Source organism: Larus michahellis, chromosome 22 (assembly GCF_964199755.1).
Source record: "Larus michahellis chromosome 22, bLarMic1.1, whole genome shotgun sequence".
Taxonomy (NCBI): Eukaryota; Metazoa; Chordata; class Aves; order Charadriiformes; family Laridae; genus Larus; species Larus michahellis.
In genome coordinates, this window is record NC_133917.1 from 5,551,110 (window position 1) to 5,570,023 (window position 18,914).

General features: G+C 65.5%; 1 protein-coding gene across 1 annotated transcript; it reads left to right on the forward strand.

The window, feature by feature from the left end:
* The first annotated feature begins 1,162 nt into the window (after nt 1-1,162).
* EIF4B (eukaryotic translation initiation factor 4B) lies at nt 1,163-15,034 on the forward strand. Its single transcript, XM_074565004.1, has 15 exons — nt 1,163-1,499; nt 6,077-6,214; nt 7,078-7,286; nt 9,282-9,398; nt 9,715-9,769; nt 10,150-10,293; nt 10,814-10,924; nt 11,223-11,396; nt 11,497-11,731; nt 12,587-12,705; nt 12,790-13,003; nt 13,818-13,885; nt 14,096-14,183; nt 14,506-14,578; nt 14,782-15,034. The coding sequence occupies exons 1-15, from the start codon at nt 1,487-1,489 to the stop codon at nt 14,857-14,859; spliced, it is 1,836 nt and encodes a 611-aa protein (XP_074421105.1). The 5' UTR covers nt 1,163-1,486; the 3' UTR covers nt 14,860-15,034.
* The last annotated feature ends 3,880 nt before the right edge of the window (nt 15,035-18,914 follow it).

Genomic DNA, 18,914 nt, shown 5'->3' on the forward strand with positions numbered 1-18,914 from the left:
ATGGATGGATGGGCAGAGGGAGGGAGGGATGGATGGAGGGATGGATGGAGGGAGGGAGGGATGGATGGAGGGATGGAGGGAGGGAGGGATGGATGGAGGGATGGAGAGACAGGCAGTTGGGTGGGTGGGTGGATGGACAGACGGACAGATGTGCGGAGGGATGGAGGAGGAGTCGGTGGCGGGGGGATGTGGAGGGATGGGGCTGGGTGCAAGGGGGGGTGTATGGCGGATGGACAGACAGAGGATGGAGGGACAGAGGGACAGAGGACAGGGGGACATCTCCCCACCCCCCTGCCCCTGTGGGGGTCCCCGGAGGCATCTCCACCCCCCAAAAGCAGCTGCAGGGACTCCAAAACGTCCCCGTCACCAGCAGCCCCGGGGTCATTCCCGAGCTCCGGCTGCCATCCCGTGGCTGAGCCACCGCTGCCACCCGGGACACGGGGACACCGGGCAGGGGGGACCCTGCACCCCACGGCTGTGACCCACACTGTGACCCACAGCCGTGCAGGCCCGGCCTGCAGAGGTGCGGGGGGGTGCCGTGCTCCTGGGGGTGCGTGTGCGTGGGACGGTGCGTTGCACGAGGACCCGACGTGCAAATGGGAGGGGGGGGACGCTGCCCGGGGGGGGGCAGTAGCCGGGGCGGGGGGACGGGGACTGGAGCATTGCAGGGGTATGGGGGGGCTCTAGTGCATCGCACGGGGGTCACAGTGCACACAGGGGGTGCTGGTGCATTGCCCACGGGGGGGGCTGGCGCGTTTCACGGGGGTCACAGAGCACACGGGGCGGGGGGGTGGGGGGCGGCGCTGGTGTGTTGTATGGGGGGGGGGGGGGGCTGGTGCGTTCCACGGGGGTCACGGTGCACTCGGGGGGTCCTGGTGCGCCGCACAAGAGTTGCACGTCTGGTGCATCGCATGGGGGGGTCACGGTGCACACGGGGGGGTGCTGGCGCGTCCCACGGGGGTCGCGGTGCACACACGGCGGGGGCGGGGGGCTGATGTGTTGCGCGGGGGTCACGGTGCACGGGGAGCGCCGGTGAACGCACGGAGGGTGCCCGTGTGTTGCCCACGGGGGTGACAGTGTATTGCACGAGAGTCGCAGTGCCGGGGGGGGGCGGGGGGGGGGGGGGGTCGCGCACCGCCCACGGGGCGCTGGTGCCGTTCACGGGGGGCGCTGGTGCCTTGCACGAGGGTCACGGTGCACACGCGGGGTGCCGGCGCGTTGCTCGAGGGTCACGGTGCGTTGCCCACGGGGCGCTGGTGCCTGTCTCGGGGGTCACGGCGCCCACAGGGGCTGCGGATCCGTCCCACGGGGGTCGCGGTGCCCGGTGCCCCCCCCCCCGCTCACGATCGCGGCGCGGGCGGCGCCGCCAAGCGCAGAATCAGCCGCTCCCCGCCCGGCCCCGCCCTTCCCGGGGGAGGGGCGGGGCCGGCTCATAGTCACGTGACGGCGCCATCCGGGTCCTTTGCCTTCTCTGCCTCTTCCCAACATGGCGGCCTCAGGTGAGCGCGGCGCGGCGGCGGCGGCGCCCGGCGGCCTCCGCGGGGCCCGGCCGGCGACGATCGCTCTGCACCGGGCGCTGCCGCTCCCCGGGGGAAGGGGGGGGGGGGCGGCGGCGGGACCGGGGAGCGGTGGGACGGGGGGGCGGTGGCGGCAGAGAACCGCCCTCCCCCCCCCCGTCCCCTCAGGCCGTCGCGCGCGGTCGCTCCCCCCCCCCCCCCCCCCCCGCCTCCCATTGGCGGGGGGGCGCGCGCCGCCGGCGGTGATTGACGGGCGGGGCGGGGGGGGGGGGGGGAGATGGAACCTTCGGGCGCGTCACTGCGCAGGCGCGCGGCGGCCCCGGGCGGGGCGGTGCCCACGTGGGTGCGCGGGGCGCACGCGGCCGGGCCCGGTACCGGGGGGGGGGATACCGGAGCCCCGCCCCCCCCCCCCCCGCCTTCCGCGCCGCCCCCTCCCCCATCCTCGTCTCTCCGATACCCTTGAGTCTCCTTGCAGCTGCCGGCCCCGGGCAGCGGTGGCGGGGGGGGGGCGAAACCGTCTCGTTTCTCACCGGGGAGAAGCAGACCCGCAGTGTCTGCCCCCTCCCCCAACTTTTCCGGGCCCGATTTGTCCGTGTCATCCCCTTTGCCGGGCCCGGTTTGTCCGTGTCATCCTTCTCCCCGGGCCCGGTTTGTTCGTGTCCCCCCGGCACAGGCCTGGTTTGTGTCGTCCCCGGGCCCGGTTTGTCTTTTTCCGTCCCTCCCTCCCCGGGCCCGGTTTGCCTCCCCCGCCTCCAGCCCCGAGCCTGGTTTGTGTCATCCCCATTGTCACACACCCCACCCGCTCCGCTGCAGACCCGGTTTATGTTGTCCCCGTCGTCGTCCTCCTCCTCCGGGCCCGGTTTGTGTGGTCCCCGTCCACCCCTCCCACCGGGTCCACGTTGTCCTGTTCCCCTGCCTAGGCCTGGTTTGTGCCCCCCGCCGCGGGTGTCTTCCATAAGATGGTGGCTGGGCAGCGCTGGGTGCTGTCAGCCACCCGCAGGGCCGGCTCTGTCCTTCCCCAACCCCCAGTTGAGCCATTTCCCACCCTTTTTTCCCCCCAAATATCCCCCCGTCCGCGTTGGTCAATGCCCCACATGCGGCGGCCAGCAGGGCCCCAGCCTCTCTCTTCCAGCCACCGGCGCCATTTGGAGCCCGGTGAGTGGGGGGGAAATGCAGAAATTAGTCACTCCCCCCCCCCCCCCCCCCCCCCAGATCTCTGCGGTTTCCCGAGCCGCGGTGCTTTGGCTGGCTGAGGCCCGGCGAGGCTCCGACATGGACAGGGAGCCTAAAACTGGGGCAGGGAGCTTAGGGTGGTGTCATGGTGGGCAAGGCCAATGCTGAAGAGTCCCCCCGTGCTCTGAAAGGGAAGGGTTGGTGCCCAGCGCCTTTTCCATGCACAGGGTGGGCAATGCTCCCCCTCCTTACCCGACCCCCAGCAGCCCCATGGAGCCACCCAGCGGGGGGGGGTGGGGGGGGCCTCTGAGCTACAGGGGAAGGGCGCTGAAGGGGAAGGTTGTAGGGCACAGATTGCGGCCGCAGGACTCTCCACGGGGTTCCACATGTGTCAAAAACCGTGTGTGGAGGCTGACAGAGCCCCAGTGCCTCGCCGGGGGGGGCTCAGCTGCCCCTCAGCAGAGTTAAAACCAACACAAAGGGGCAGATTTTGCCCAGGTGGGGGTTTTCCTCCCCCAACACGGTGTCAGCAGACAGAGCGATGCCATTATCCCGCGACAGTAGCTGCTTCACGGCATCAGCTCCTGCCCTAACTTGGTAGCCATTTGATGTGGCCAGAGTATTTGGGAAGTGGTACCGGCACAGCAGGGAGGTTCAAACACACCGCCCAGCCCCCCTTCCTGGGGAACGGTGCTCATCTCCGGCAGGAGAGCATTTCTCCTTCGTTTTTTCCAGGCAGTCGCTGCTGCTGCTCTCCCGGCGTTTTTATCCGGCACTGACGTCATCTTTCCATGAGTTTCTCCTTGGCAAACGGAGCTTAAGCCATTCCAAAGGGCCAACTGGATTTACGACCTTTGCCTATGGATAGGTGGGGACAGCTTGCTGTCCCCAAAACAGGTGGCAAAATTTTGGGGGGGGGCACAGATGTTTGCAGCTGGCAGCAAAAGCCCCGGGGAGCCCCCAGGGGTTGGTGAGACCCCTGAGCCGCTTGTCCCCCTCCCAGATACAGCCACGGACACAGCAGGGGGGGTCTGGAAGGTGTCACCCCCCGAGGTCAGGTGCTTCTCAGATGGATCGTGGCTCCCTGCCAGGCTTCGCAGGGTCTGCGGGGTGCCGCACGCTCTCCCAGGGGTGTCAGAAACCACTTGGTTTGCTCTGTGGTGGGTGTGGAGCAGCTCTAGGGGGAGCTGGGGGGGTGAGAGGTGTGGGTGACACTTGGTCACCCCCCCAGGGTGGCTCCATGTGTGTTTGGGCTCCTGGGGGAAGCGTTTCCAGTCACCCCAAGTCCCAAAGCCGAGGCTGCGACACCCGTGGGGGCAGGAAGCAGCTGGAGATGCAAGAAGAAGACCAAGCGCTGCCAGAGTCATCTCCAGAGCATGACTGGGGTCTTGCTGTGAGGAGGGGACAAGCCCCCCACCAAAGGGGTGATGGCCAGAGCCAGGGGGAGCAGCCACCACGCATCTCCCCGTGGCTGCCAGTGCCGTTCCGTGTCACTCGGCCATCACGGCTTTACCGAAACTGGCCAGAGCCCGACTGGAGGACCTGAGCAGGCTGGGCGACCTTGGCAAGCGGTGATGGCTGCCTGCGGGCTCGAGGAGACGGTGACGGGGGACCCGAGACTGGGGACTGGTGTGCGGTGGCTAAAAATCAGGACACAGGCAGCTACTGGGTTTCCTTTCTGTGCTAATGGGTCTCCTTCTACTGGTGGGGTGCGGCTCTGGTGGTCAGGGGCCAGGGGACGGGAATGGGGCTGTGTAATGCACCTGGGGGCAAAACTGGCCAAACTGCAGGGGAAAGGGTCGTTTTTAGGCTCAGCTCTTCTCTCCGTCCCTGCTGGGGCCCTGGTGGATGTTGGGAATGAAGATCTGGCAAGAGTGTGGGAGAGCGGGAGCTCCCTGGTGGCATCTAGGAGTTCCCAGCATTGCTGGGGATGTTGGACGTTCAGGAGGGTGGGTTGGTTCCGTCTTCCCAGCCGGAACAGCAGGCTGTGGTTTTACTCTGCCTTAAAACTCAGCCTGAGACCAAAGGGGAAGAGTGGGACCCAGAAAATGAGGACCTGGGGGGGCTGAGAAGCAGGACAGGGGCCAGGTGTCGCACCCAGGTGGTGGATCCATACCTGGAGCCTCTCACCCCCTTATTTCCCCGCTGGAAGACGGCGGTGGTTGTTATATTGATGCTGGTGCAGGGATTTCGGTGGAAGAAACCATTTTAAGCGCCGCTCAGTGAGCAATCCCTCAGCTCTGAGCAATGGCAGGCGAGCCTTGGCTAATTAGAGACTGCAAACGAGTAGCCTGCGAAACTCCCGCGTCTGTCGTGTTTGTCTTCGTTGAGGCTGCCGCGACACTTCACCGATTAATTATCAGACACCGCGGCCAGCAGCCTGGTTAGAGATTATCTGTGCGAAGTCCAGCAGTCCCAGAGTTTATTATTTATTTTTAACGAAGATAAGAGCGTGTGTTTTCAAAAGCAATTAGCGATTTCGCATTGCTGTTGCTGTAGTAGCTTTTAAAGCCTCCTGGCTTTTCTTTCTGCTGGGAGAGGAGAGCTGAAGTGACACTTAAGAACCCTACGGAGGGGGTGTCACGGTCACTGGGGGTGTCTGAGCCCTGTAAGCTCTGCCTGGAAATATTTCTACGGGTAAAGGTGACATTTCTGCAGGTAAAGGTGATGTTTTTGCGGGTAAAGGTGACGTTTCTGCAGGTCAAAGCGCCGTCAGTCCCTGCTCCGGCTGGCAATGCCGCAGGGGGGCAGCAATTCCTTCTGCAAGGAGGAAAAAAAAAAAAAAAGGTGAATTTTGCAAACCGCATCATAACCCACCTGCCTATAAATAGCCCGGCTTCCCCAGCGCTGCTGGGAGGTGTCGCAGCCTGTCGTGATGCCTGGCTTTGTCGGGAGATGGCAAAGCCTGGGCAAATAAACACTGCGGCCGCTCGCAGAGCCGAAAATGATCCCTGAGCCAGAGGAGTTGGGGGATTCGTTAAGATGTCGGCGAGGCCGGCTGGCCTCTGGCTCCAGAGGGATCTTGGAGTTCCTGGCATTGCTGTGCCATGCTCTGGCTTGGGGCCTCGGTAGAAGTGGGACGGCTTCTCCTCCCCCAAAATAAAGAGCCCCCAGGGAGGCTTGCTGGGTATGGCTGACCCCCAAAACGCGACTCGGGGTGTCCTTCGAGCGAGGGGAGCCTTGATTCTCGGCTGTGCTGAATTTGAGGCTGCTATCCCTACGGAAAGAGAAAATAAACCTGGATGATGGTGTGGACGGTGCCTGCGTCTCGGTGGCTTGTGGCGCCTCTCAGTGGCTCGTGGCACGTCTTGGTTGCCCAGGTGATCGAAACCAGGCCGTTGGCAGACATGGCTCACTCACGTCCTTCTCTCTCCCTCTCCCCCCAGCTAAGAAGAAGAACAAGAAGGGCAAGACCCTCACTCTGACAGACTTTCTGGCAGAGGACGGTGGCGGCGGCGGTGGCCCGACCTATATCCCCAAACCCGTCAGCTGGGCCGACGAGACAGATGACCTGGAAGGAGACGGTACTGTCCTTTCCTGGCTCGCGGGAGCTCCCCAATCAGTCAAACACCCAAAAAGCTCTTTTGACATTAAATCACCGATACGAGAAGTCTCTTGGCCTGCGGGACCCTGGGGTTGAAGGGGTGTGGGGGCAGTTTGTCCACAGATAGGTCCTTCCCCTCCTTCCACCGCTGCGGGGTGGGAGGTGTTGGTAAGCACCACCCGGCCAGCTCGGGTTGGGCTGTACCCTTGAACAGCCGGTGACCCGCAACGGCACGCCCAAACGCTGCCAGATTTGCTGGTTGGTTCTTTCCTGGGGAGTAATTAAGCTGAGAGAGCAAACCCAGGACTCGTTAGGAGCCAGAGTCGTGGTCTGGTGAAGGGGAGGGAGATTTGCAGCCTCGTGGGGGCCAGGAATGGGATAAAGAGCTTTTTGTCGCTGTAACCGGAGCAGAGCGAGTGGAGGGTGGGCAGAGTCACCCAAGCCCAGGAGTTACCGGGGAGCGGGGTGACCTCGCAGCCAATTCTCCTTCTGAAACCGTTACTGTTGAGCTGGGGTATTTTTCCATCGAGACGAGCTGTGATTTAAACAGGAATTCATCCCGGAAAGGCTTAATGCTTTATTAAACGGGTGGCCAGACTAAATGGCTGCTCTCCCGTGCAGTTTGACCTGCTCCGGTTTCACCTTGGGGGCTGCCAGTGCCTTTTGGGCAGCTTCTCTCCTGCTGGGTCAAGCAGATCGGCCAGATGAATGTCAGGGCTTTAACGTGCAGCTCCTCGGTCGTAACGCCGCTGGTAGCACCGTGCGGCGAGGCCGATGGCCGTGGCAGTAACCGGTCTCTAGTTGGATGCTTTTTCGGGTGATTTGCCAAATTTCTCCCTTTAGTTTCTACCACTTGGCATAGTAACGATGATGATGTGTACCGGGCCCCTCCGATTGACCGCTCCATCCTGCCCACCGCCCCGCGGGCTGCTCGGGAACCCAACATAGACAGAAGCCGCCTCCCGAAATCCCCCCCTTACACCGCCTTTCTGGGAAACCTGCCCTATGACGTGACGGAAGAATCCATCAAGGACTTTTTCAGAGGACTCAATGTGAGTAACGGCTCAGAGCCGGGGCAGGGAGGTGCTGTGGGAAATGTGGGCTGTAAAGACCATGATTTCGGATGCCACCACCCCCCTTTGCTCCCTCGGTTGGTTCCCACTTTGCTGCGGATTGGCTGCGGCATCTCCCGGCTCCTTCAGGTCTTTCTGTGCCCGGAGCTGTGTTTTCCAGCCGGCCGTGGCTGTCCGATGCTGGATTTCGGATGAGTCGCTTGACTTCCAGCAAGGAAACGACTGATCCTGCCGTTTCAGCCGCGATGGTGATGGAGCGGGAACAATTTAAGGCAGGCGGCTGGTGTTTGTCCCGCTGAAGCAGGCGGAGAGGGGACGGTAGGCTGGATCTCGGGGTGATTTGGGCTGCACAGCTGATGCCAGGCACCCACCCAGCTGCTCGCTCCCCTTCAGCGGGGCAGGAGGAGGAAATTTGCGGGTTGCAATAAAGACAGGGAGATCACTCGCCAATTAGTCACAGGCAAAACAGTCTCAACTTGTGGAAAACTGAATTTATTACCGATTAGAATAGACTTGCTACTGCTATTACTTGCTCCAGCACCTGGAGAACCTCCTCCTCCTCTGAAATTTTCATTTCCTCTGCTCCTTCTCGCTTTTTCCCCCCCTTCCTCTGCCTGTCTGTTTTTTTCTGCCCTTTCATAAATATAATTTCACGGAGGCACCACGGATTGTGCCAATGGGCTCTGCTGTGGCCTGAGCTGGGGCCGGCCCTCTCAAGGGGTTTCCCAGCTGGAGCTCCCTCAGGATATGTCCTTCCCATGGCCAAGAGCAGGGGGTGCTCCCGGGGAGCCTGCTACTGCCACAACAATATTATTTTTTCCCAGCTTTAAGAATGTTGGAGCCCTTGGGTTATTCAGGGAGGAGATGGGGAGGGTGAGTTTCTCTGGCGAGGAGAAACGGCCGCTTCCCTCCTGGGAGGTCAGCCTGGGAAATGCAACTGGAGTCGGCATTCCTGGCACGGCTGCTGATGGCAGCAGATAGCTCCCCGCGGGCAGAGCCGCGCTGCTTACCTGCGTCTTGCCTTTTCGGCTTGTTTTTCTGACCTCTGGTACCTGCTGAGGCAGCACCCACTCCCCCTCGGAGAGTGACAGCCTGGCGCAGGCTCCTGTTGAGGAGGAGGGAGCTGAGAGGCTGCAGCCCCGGCCAGATGTAGGCAGAGGGTTCAGTGCTACGCAGGAGAGTAAGGAGCGAAGCAGGATGGTGGCCCTCACCCTTGCGGAAGTCGTTTGCCCGGCATCCGTCGCTTGTTCTGCCTTCCCACCCTCTCCTGGTTGTGGTTCCTCACATCTGAAGACAACTTGTGCCTTCCCTTTGCCAGCGCGTAACAAGCTCCGCAGGCTGCTGCCACTTCCTGGCCCTTGGAGCAGGGAGTGACCCGGGAGCCGCCGCATTTGGGAACCAAAATGCGTCCAGGAGAGGTTGTAGAAGGCGTTAGTGCGGCAGGGGGTGTGATAGGGCCTGGGAGCGATGCCGGGGGCTCCGAGTGTGACTGGGGGTGCACATAGAACACATGACACGTAACCCAGCGAAGCCGGTGAGCTGTCCCCGCGGCCCAGGGACTCGTGTAGAACACGAAACGTCTGGGTTGAGCAGGGCCCAAACTGGTTTTCCACGGGGAAGCCTGGAATGAGCTCTGAAAGCGTGTGGGATGCAAAGGGGGGATGCTGTGGGGTTGGAGCCCCGTTCCTGGGGCACGGAGCGGAGCTAAGCTCTCCTGGCCCTTCGGATCCGTGCCCGCTGCAGCCGGAAACCTCTTGCCAGTGCCAGATCCCTCCCTCCAAACAAGCGTCGGTGGCACTTCTAGTGGGAACCTGTGGTGTGTTTGAAGGGGGGTTGAACCCTGCTCCTCTTTGAGAGTATTTCTTCAGCCCTTGGTAGCCATGAGTTGCGTTGTCTCAGGTAACTCGGTCCTTGCCCGTCCTATTAACGTGCGCAAGAATCTTAATGTGAGTTTTCCTCTTTCTCTGCCCGCAGATAAGTGCTGTGCGTTTGCCGCGGGAGCCTACCAATCCGGAGAGGTTGAAAGGTTTTGGTTATGCCGAGTTTGAAGACATAGACTCCTTGTTCCAGGCTCTGAGCCTCAATGAAGAGGTGAGTCCCACCCCTGACGGAGCAGGACTGGTGCCTGCAAGCCCCCGAATGTCCCCTCCCCGCCACATCGGGCACGTTCCTGTGCATCCTGGGTGCAAGAGACGCATTAAGAGGTGTCTTCTTGTAGAGCAGTGGCTTTTCCTGCTGGAGAAAGACTTAAATGGGGAAAAAAGTGCTTTTTAAGGTGATCAGGGCCCCAGGAGAAGCCCTGTGTGGCACGAGCTGCGGCTCTGTGCTCAGGCATGGCCCCAGGCTCGTCTCTCGCCCCTCTGCCCACCTTCGGGCCTCAGGGCCGACTTCTCCCTGTTGTTTCCAGTCTCTAGGGAACAGAAGGATACGAGTGGATGTTGCCGATCAAGCTCAGGATAAAGGTGAGCGTCCTCCTGGCTTGCGATCTTCCCTTCGCCTCGGCTCTCTCGGTAGCCACATCTTGGCCATCGGCCTGGCTGGGGAGGGACAAATCACTGTTGTCCCGACCCAAACTGTGGCTTGGGCTCGGTTCCTGCTTGCGTGGCTGCAGAGCCCGGCTGGGATGTTTTGCCTGCTGGCGCTTATCTAAGGGGTTGTGTTGGTTCCTCCCCTGCCCCTGGGCTGTCCCTATCGCGCTAATTGACTCGGCCAAGGGCTTCTCACAGCGGTGGTGGTTCCTGCTGATAGCGAGTAGTGCCTCTGGAGAGGCCGCGTTGTGCTCTCGCTCGATTGACGGCCGCTCTCCACCCGCGAGCTGAAATTCCCTTCCCTTCCCCGGCAGATCGGGACGATCGCTGCTTTGGCAGAGATCGGGATCGCTTCCGGGACTCGGAGAGGTTCGAGAGCGACTGGAGGGCCCGTCCTGCCACCACCGACAGCTTTGATGATTACCCACCCCGCAGGGGCGACGACAGCTTCGGAGACAGTGAGTTGACACAGAAATAGGTGTTGCTTCCGTTGCTGTCCCAAAATGGTGACAGAGGGGGTCTGAAGGGTGACGAAGGATTCTCCCTTGGCAAGCAGTTCTCCTGTGGGACTTGGTGGCTGCTTCCCGTGCGTCTGTAGCCCAGAGCCAAATCTGCCGCATCTTTTCCATGTGGATAGTTTTTCCTCCTTTCTGTTGTTTTCCACTGAAAATCTGCATTATCTTGACATCCAGGTGTGCTTTATTCTGCTCCGTCTGTGATGGGATGCTGACGGAGCAGCCACCCGGAGCGCATTCCCCAGCTAGATCCTTGCAAGGGCGAGTGCAGCAGCGCCGTCTCCCATCTGGAGAACAATAGCGGGATTTTCCTGCTTCGTTAAGGGATTTGTGACTCTTTTACAATAACAAGCGCAGGAAAATCCCTGCTGGTGTCTGTCACCTGAGCGTTCGGGGTGAAACGCTGTGCCAGGTCCCTCTGTGCTGCCCCGCTCACGCCAGCCCCCCCTTCTCCTGCTTCCAGGGTACCGGGATCGCTACGACGATCGGTATCGTGATGGTCCGCGGAGGGATATGGACCGTGGCTTCGGGGGCAGGGATCGCTATGATGACCGTAGCAGAGACTATGACCGAGGTGGGATATTCCCGAAGGATTGCTGGGGTGGAGATTGGTGAGGGTGAGACTCTGTCATGGCAGATGAGCTGCCCAGTGTGGCCCAGTTCCCCTCCTGTAACTGGGGAAGGGGTGCGGAAGATGAGCTTCGTCTCCAGGCAGCGTTAACCCCTGGCCTGGCTCTGGTCCTTATCAGAACCGGGATTTTGAGGCCACTGAGTTAGGAAGGTGCTGGCCTGCAGGAAGGCCTCCCGCTCTGTGCCCCGCCGGCCTGGGAGAGGCTGTGAGTTACTGGGAAGGGTCACCTTTCCTCTTGCAGGCTACGATTCCAGGATAGGCAGCGGCCGGAGGGCCTTTGGCAGCGGCTATCGCCGGGATGACGACTACCGAGGTGACCGCTACGAAGACCGCTATGACCGGCGGGATGACCGGATGGATAGGTGGAACTCCCGGGATGATTACGGCCGGGATGATTTCCGCCGCGATGACAGAGGTAACGGCTCTGTTGGGGGGGATCTGACCGCCCCCCGCCGCGCTGAGAGCGGCTCAGGCTGAGATTCGCGCTCACTCGTGGTGTCGTGGCTCCTTCCCAGGTCCCACTCAGAGGCCGAAGCTGAACCTGAAGCCCCGGAGTGCGCCCAAGGAGGAGGAGACCTCCGTGGCCCCCGCGCCCCAGTCCAGCAGGGCTGCCTCCATCTTCGGGGGGGCCAAACCGGTGGACACGGCCGCCAGGGAGCGGGAGGTGGAAGAGCGGCTACAGAAGGAGCAAGAGAAGCTTCAACGCCAGCTGGAGGACGATAAGAGGATAGACAGACGGCCCCGAGAGAGGTGGGCTGGGGCCGGAGGAGGATGGGGAAGGGGCTTCTGGCTGCTCCACGGTGGGCTCTTGGGCTTAAAACCTGCTTGGTGTCTGGGGGGGTGTCACAGCATCAGAGACTCACAGCACGGGTGGCGTTGGGAGGGACCTTAAAGCTCATCTCATCCCGAACCCTCTGCCCTTGGTTGCTCCAAGCCCCGTCCAACCTGGCCTTGAGCCCCTCCAGGGATGGGGCAGCCACAGCTTCTCTGGGCAACCTGGGCCAGGGGCTCACCCCCCTCAGGATGAATTTCTGCCTCACATCTCACCTCAATCTCCCTCTTTCAGGTTAAAACCCTTCCCCCTCGTCCCATGGCTCCCCTCCCTGCTCCAGAGTCCCTCCCCAGCTTTCCTGGAGCCCCTTGAGGGACTGGAAGGGGCTGGAAGGTCTCCCCGGAGCCTTCTCTTCTCCAGGCTGAACCCCCCCAGCACTCTCAGCCTGTCCCCACAGCAGAGGGGCTCCAGCCCTCCCAGCATCTCCGGGGCCTCCTCCGGCCCCGCTCCAACAGCTCCGTGTCCTCCTGCTGTTGCTCCCCAGCGCTGGAGGCAGCACTGCAGGGGGGTCTCACAGAGCGGAGCAGAGGGGCAGAATTCCCCCCCTCGCCCCCCTGCCCACGCTGCCGGGGATGTCCAGACACCGGTGTGGTCCCTTGGCCAGCCTGAGGAGCACGGTCACACCCGCAGTGGCCTTTTCCCCTGTGACCGTTCCTCCTGGCAGCGGTGCTGATAAGGCTCTTGGGGTGCTCTGAACCCGCCTGCTGACCCTCGTCCCTCCCTGCCGTGTGGCTCCCGAGCACCCGCTCAGCCCTTTTTCCCCTCCGGCACAGGCATCCCAGCTGGCGAAGCGAAGAGAACCAGGAGCGATCGCGGACGGGGAGCGAGTCCTCACAGACCGGCAACTCGGGACCTCCCGGCACCTCTGTGGGAACCGGCCCAACGGGCAGGAGTAAGTGGAGAGCGGGGACTTGTCACTTGTCACCCCTCTTGCAGCTTTTGGGTGACCCTCCGTCGATTTGTGTCTCCCCTGCAGCCACGCGGAGGAGGGAGAGCGAGAAGTCCTTGGAGAACGAGACGTTCACCAAAGAGGACGATGCCCCGTCTCCCACCTCCAAGGCGAAGGAGGAGAAGCAGCCCCTGAAGGTGATGCCGGCGCCGCCGCCCAAGGAGAACGCCTGGGTGAAGCGGAGCAGCAACCCCCCCGCGCGCTCCCAGAGCTCGGATTCGGAGCAGCACTCTCCAACGAGGTTGGTGCCGCAGGGGGGGGACGTGTCCTGGCCCTTGGGCTACCTTGAGCTGGACGCGGGCTGGCAACGTGCACTCACAGCCCAAAAAGCCACCGGCAACCTGGGCGGCATTCCCAGCAGTGGGCCGGGGTGGTGGGGTGGGGGGGGGATTCTGCCCATCTGGCCCACTCGGGGGAGACCCCGCTGCAGCATTGGGGACAGCAGGAGGACACGGAGGTGTTGGAATGGGGCCGGAGGAGGCCCCGGAGCTGCTGGGAGGGCTGGAGCCCCTCTGCTGTGGGGCCAGGCTGAGAGAGCTGGGGGGGTTCAGCCTGGAGAAGAGAAGGCTCCGGGGAGACCTTCCAGCCCCTGCCAGTCCCTAAAGGGGCTCCAGGAAAGCTGGGGAGGGACTCTGGAGCAGGGAGGGGAGCCATGGGACGAGGGGGAAGGGTTTTACATTGGAAGAGGGAGATTTCGGTGAGATCTGAGGAAGAAATTGTTTGCTGTGAGGGGGGTGAGCCCCTGGCCCAGGTTGCCCAGAGAAGCTGTGGCTGCCCCATCCCTGGAGGGGCACAAGGCCAGGTTGGACGGGGCTTGGAGCAACCTGGGCTGGTGGGAGGTGTCCCTGCCCAGGGCAGGGGGGGGACACTGGATGATCTTTAAGGTCCCTCCCACCCCAAACCAGTCCATAGTTCTCCCAAGATTTCCCACTGGTGCATCCAGACATCCCGGTGGCCGCAGCGTTTGTTCTCCCCTGGCGGCAACGGGCTCTCCCCGCTCCGTGGCGTCGCCATCTCCTTCCCCAGGGCTTGACCTTCCCCTTCTCTCCCGGCAGTGGCAGCCAGCCGGCCCCCAGCCTGCCCTTGGAAGATGGGGCCCCCCCCAAGAGCGCCCACAGGAGAGGTGAGTGTGGGGCACGGCCGGGATGGGATTCCCCACCGGAATCACCGACAGCTCCAAAAACTGTCCCCAGCGCGGGGACAGGGCACAGAGAGAAATAGTGCCCCAGCCACCCTCCAGCTGCCCCCCACCGGTGCTGGCCATGCATCGGGGGGGGGGCTCTGTGCTGGGCGGGGGGGGGCTGAGACCTCATGGCCTTTACCCCCCCCCCAGGAGACGAGAACAAGCCGGACGGGGGCCGGGAGAGCGGTTCCAAGGTCCGAAGCGGGAGCTCCGGCCGTGGCCCGGGGGATTCAGACAGGTGGGTGACCCGGGGGGGGGGCGGTTGGTGTGGGGAAGCGGGGTGTCTCCCCCCCCCCCCGGGGAAGCGGGGTTTCGCCCACCCTGGGGGCACCTCCTGGTCAGACCTGCCGCCCTCCTGCGCCGCAGCCGCCCTCTCCTGGAGCAAAATCGGGATTAAAACATGGGGTTTGGTTCAAACCCTCCCTTGCTGCCGGCTCTCTGCCCCCCCGGGTGAGGTTTTCCCCCCTCGGGCGAGGTTTCTGCCCCCTGGGTGAGGTTCCCCCCCCCCCCGGGCGAGGTTTCTGCCCCCTCCCCCGGCTGACCCATCCCTGGTTTTGCAGGAAAGAGAGCAGGAAGGATCACGACTCGCGACCTGCATCTGAGCCAAAGAAACTTGACGAGAACCCACCCTCCGTAAGCACCGGTTTTTGGAGGGGAAAACGCGTCCTCAGGGGGTGGGAAGGGGGGGGGGGGGCTTGAACCCCGGCTCCGGCGCTGCCGCCATAGCCCAGTTTGGGAGTTACTTGTTCTGTTTGGGGTGGTGGGGGGGGTTTTTTTGGCTTATTTTCGGCTGCGGTGTGTGACGCGGCTCCCTCCCTGCCTCCCCCCCCCCGCAGTTCAGCCACGCCAGCAAATACGCGGCGCTCTCGGTGGACGGCGAAGATGATGGCGACGAGGAAGAATGCGCCGAATAAAAGAAAAACAAAACAAAACAAAAAAAAAACAAAACAAAAACCAGCTCCGGGGCCCCCTCGCGCCCGTCTCCCCCCAGCCGCCAGCCTGGGATCGCTCGGAGAATTAAACTAAACCAAACCTCTGCCCGGCCGCGAGAGAGAGAGAAATAAAACCTGAACCTCCCCCGCTCCCGCAGCCCCCGCCTCCAACTTCTTACATCGGGGGGGGGGAAACAACCCACCCCCCCAAAGGAGAACTCCCTGCTGTCGCTGCTGCCCTCGGAGCGGGGAAGAAACCGGAGCCCCCCCCCCCCCCCCCCGCCTGCCGGGAGAAGAGCGGGATGGAGCTGGGGCGGGCGGTTGAGGAAGAGAAGTCGCAGCCTTCCTCCCTCCCTCCGTGCCCTCCTCCTCCTCCTCCTCCTCCTCCTCCTCCTCCTCCTCCTCCTCTCCAGCCCCACGGAGGAATTCCCCGGTTTGCCCCGAATTACCCCGCTCTGCCCCAAATACCCCATGGTGCTGATGGCAGGGCCGGGGGGGGGGGGGGGGGGGGGGGTTGTGTCCGTCATCGTCCCGTCCCCCCCCCCTCCCCCCAGCCACTTCTTCCTCCTCTTCCTCCTCCTCACGGGTTTCCACCCCCCAGAACGGGCCAAACCTGGAATTGGGGCCCCACCGTGAAATATTTCCAGTTTTTGTCCCTTTTAGCGGGGTCTGGCCATTGCCGGGGGCCGGTCATGGGGGGGGGGGGGTGTCCCAAATTCCCCCCCTTTTCCCACCGTGTCTCCCCCCCCCCCCCCCCCGCCCCTTTTATAGGGGGAGAAAAGGGGGGGACCCGCCTGCCCTCCCCCTGCCCACGGTGAGCTTGGGCTGTTTGGGGCTGGCTGGAGGCGAGGGGACAGCCCTGGGGACGTGGGGACCCCCCCCCCCCCCACCCCCCGGGGACATGGGGACCCCCCCCGGGCACACACACCCCCCCTCCCCACGGCTCCCCCCTGTCCCGCAGCCTCTGAGGCGAAACCTGTAAAAATTTGTACAAAATAACGTCTGGAAACGGCGTTGGGGGCGGCGGGGGCCGGGAGCTGCCTTTTACCCTCTGCCCCCCCCCTCCCCGCGGGGGGGCGTGTCGTCCAATAAAACTCATCTTTAAAACACCCTTCAATGCCCCCATTTTTCACACCCCCCCCCCCCCCCGGGATTTCCTCCCTCCATGCTCCCCCCGATGCTCTGGACCGTTCCCCCCCCCCCCCCCCCCCCCACCCCGGGGAGGTCCCGACACCGCCCCCCCCCCCGGCCGTGCCGCCCCCTGCCCGGCTCCCGGGGAATGAGCCCAATTAACGCTTCATCAGCGCGGGGGGGGGCGGGAGGGCAGCTAATGGCCGGGTCGGTGCCGACGTCCTCCCCCCGCCGCCGCTGGGAACCCGGGACCCCTCTCGGGGGGGGGGGTCGGTGCTTTTAACCCCCCCCCCTCGGCCTCCCCCCCCCCGTCGCAGGCCCCGGCCCCACAATGGGGCTCTGTCTCCGCTCCCGCCTTGGCCGGCGGCGACGCTGCGGGGGCCAAGCCCGGGCCCCCTCCCGCCGGGGGGGCTGCGGGGGCCCCCCCCAGGCCTGGGGCTCTCCCCCCCCCCCCGGCATCCCCCGGTGCTGGGTCTGTCCCAGCGCTGAGGGCGGGGGTGGCTCTGGGGAGAGGGGGGGGGTCACCCCTGTCCCGTCCCCACCCGCCCCGGGGGTGGGACACAGCGGGACTGGGGGGGCCCGGCTTCCCCCCCCAGGATGAACGGCAGGTTCCCCCCCCCCCAAGGGAACACTGACACCCCCCCCCGGGGGACATCGCCACCCTCCTGCGCTCCAAACCCCCTGGTGTCCCCGTCAGCCGACACCAGGACACCCCCCCCCCCCAGCGCCACATCCTGGGGACCCCCCCACACCCCCCCCCAGGTACCGCCCGGGGCTGGGGCTGTCCCTGGAGGGGGGGGGGGGACACGACACCGCACCCATCCCCGCGGCCCCCCCCCGCTGTCACCCGTCGAGGGGGACACCCGCCCCATGTCCCCATTTTGGGGACCCCCCCACACACCCCCCCAGGTACCGCCCGGGGCTGGGGCTGTCCCTGGAGGGGGGGGGACACGACACCGCACCCATCCCCGCGGCCCCCCCTCTGCCGCCCATGGAGGGGGGGCCCCCCCGCCCCCCCCCGTGTCCCCGCTTGGGGGGTCGCCGCGCGCCCGCAGCCCCCCTGGGACCCCCCCGCGTCCCCCCCCCCCGCGATGTCCCCGCCGCCCCCGCGGGGCCGGTGGCTGTGGCCGGGCGGGGGGGGGCCGGGGGGGGGGGAGGGGTTGTTGCTTTATTTGTTATTTTTTTTCTGTCCGTTTCCACGATCTTTTCGGGGACAAAAAAAAAACAGCCCCCCCCGGGGGAAGGCAGCGCCGGGAAGCGGGAACCGGGGACCCCCCCGCAGCCGCCGGAGCCCATGGGCCGGGGGGGGGGCGGCCGGTGCTGGGCCCGGCCCTGCTGCCCGCACCCCCCCGCCGCCCCCAAGGTGCGTTCGCGGGGGTTGGGGGGTGTCGGGGGGGCCCTTCTCCCCCCGGGGTGACACCCGAGGCCGGGGGGGGGCTGGGACACGCCGTGCTCCGCGCCGGGGGGGGGGGGCGGCCTCTGGAGGGGGGGGTTGGAGCCCGCTAAGGGGGTCGGTGGGTGCGGGGGGGGCGGCGGGGGGGCGGGGAAGGCCGAGCGGCCGCAACCAGGAAGAGCCGCGGACGCGGGGGGGGGTGGGACCCCCCCGGGACCCCGAGTGGGGCTGCGGGGACGGGCCCCCCCGCGCCCCCAAACTCTCCCCCCCCCCCCCCCGCACCGAGCCTCCCCCGGGGGGCAGCCAGACCCCGGGGCACCTCGAGGGGGGCTGGGGGGGCCCTCCACCCCGCGCCCTATGGGGGGGCCCCGTCCCCTGTAGCCCCCCCGGAGCGATGTCCCAGGGCCGTAGGGACCCCTATGTCCCCCCCTCCCCGGTGATGCCCCCCCCCCATTAACCCCTTGTTCCCCAGCCCCGGGGCGGCAGCACCCACGGCGGGGGGGGGGGGTAAAGGGGGGGTCCTGGGCTCGCCAGGAGTCGGGTGTCCCGGGGGTGGGGGTCACCCCGCGCCGGGACCGGGGTCCCGTTAACCCCCCCCCCCGCCCGGGAGCCCCCCCGCGGGGGGTTAACGGTCCCGGGGCGGGGCGGGGGGGTACAGCGCTCCCTCCCCCCCCCGGCAGCAGCGGGGGGGTCCCAGCGCCGTGAAGGGTCCGAGGCGGGGGGGGGGGGGGGCGCGGTTTTTTTGGGGTGTTTCCCTGTTCCCGGGGGGGGGCGGGGAAGGGGAAACTGAGGCAGCGGCGCCACCCGTGTTACGGCGCGGCCCGGCCTCAGCGATCCCCCCCCCCCCCCGGCGTGTCGCTGTCCCCCCTCCCTGTCCCGCGTGTCCCCCCCCGGTGTCCCCCCCCACGGGAAGTGTGCGCGGAAGCCGGGGCGGGCCCGGCCCATCCTCGGGCCGCCCGTCGGTCCCGGAGCCGCTCCCGGAGCCGCTCCCGGCCCCCCCCGGATCCCCCGAGCCCCCCGGACCCCCCCGAGAACCCCCGGCCCCCCCGCGACCCCCCCATGAAGCCCCCGGGCGCGGTGGGGACGCTGCTGCGGGCTCTCGGGCGCCGCGACGGCCCCGACACGGTAGGGCGGGGGGGGGGAGCCGTGGGGGGGGTCCTCGGGGGGGGGGTCTCCCTCGGGGGGAGTCCTCGGGGGGGTGTCCTCCGGGGGGGGAGTGGGGGGGGTCTCCTTCGTGGGGGGGGGGGGGGGGGGGGGGTTCCCGCGGGGGGTGTCCTCCGCGGGAGGGTCCTCCGGGGTGTGGGGTCCCCCCGGGGAAAGCGGGGCGGGGGGGGGGGGAATTGCGGCGGGACCCCCCCCGCTGTTACACTCCCCCCCCCCCCCAACCCCGCGTTTTGCCCCGCGTCCCCCCCCCCCCGCCGCCCCCTCCCCACCCGTGACGCGAGTTGGCCGGGGCTCAGCCGAGGGGGCTGGGGGGGGGGGAGCCGTAATCCCCCCCAAAAAGCTGTTTTCC

Bases quoted from the DNA above. Each gene is read 5' to 3' on its own strand.
- EIF4B (XM_074565004.1), top strand. The intron at 12,706-12,789 runs GTAAGTGGAGAG...TCTCCCCTGCAG, and splicing joins AACCGGCCCAACGGGCAGGA to CCACGCGGAGGAGGGAGAGC. The intron at 13,004-13,817 runs GTTGGTGCCGCA...CTCTCCCGGCAG, and splicing joins GAGCAGCACTCTCCAACGAG to TGGCAGCCAGCCGGCCCCCA.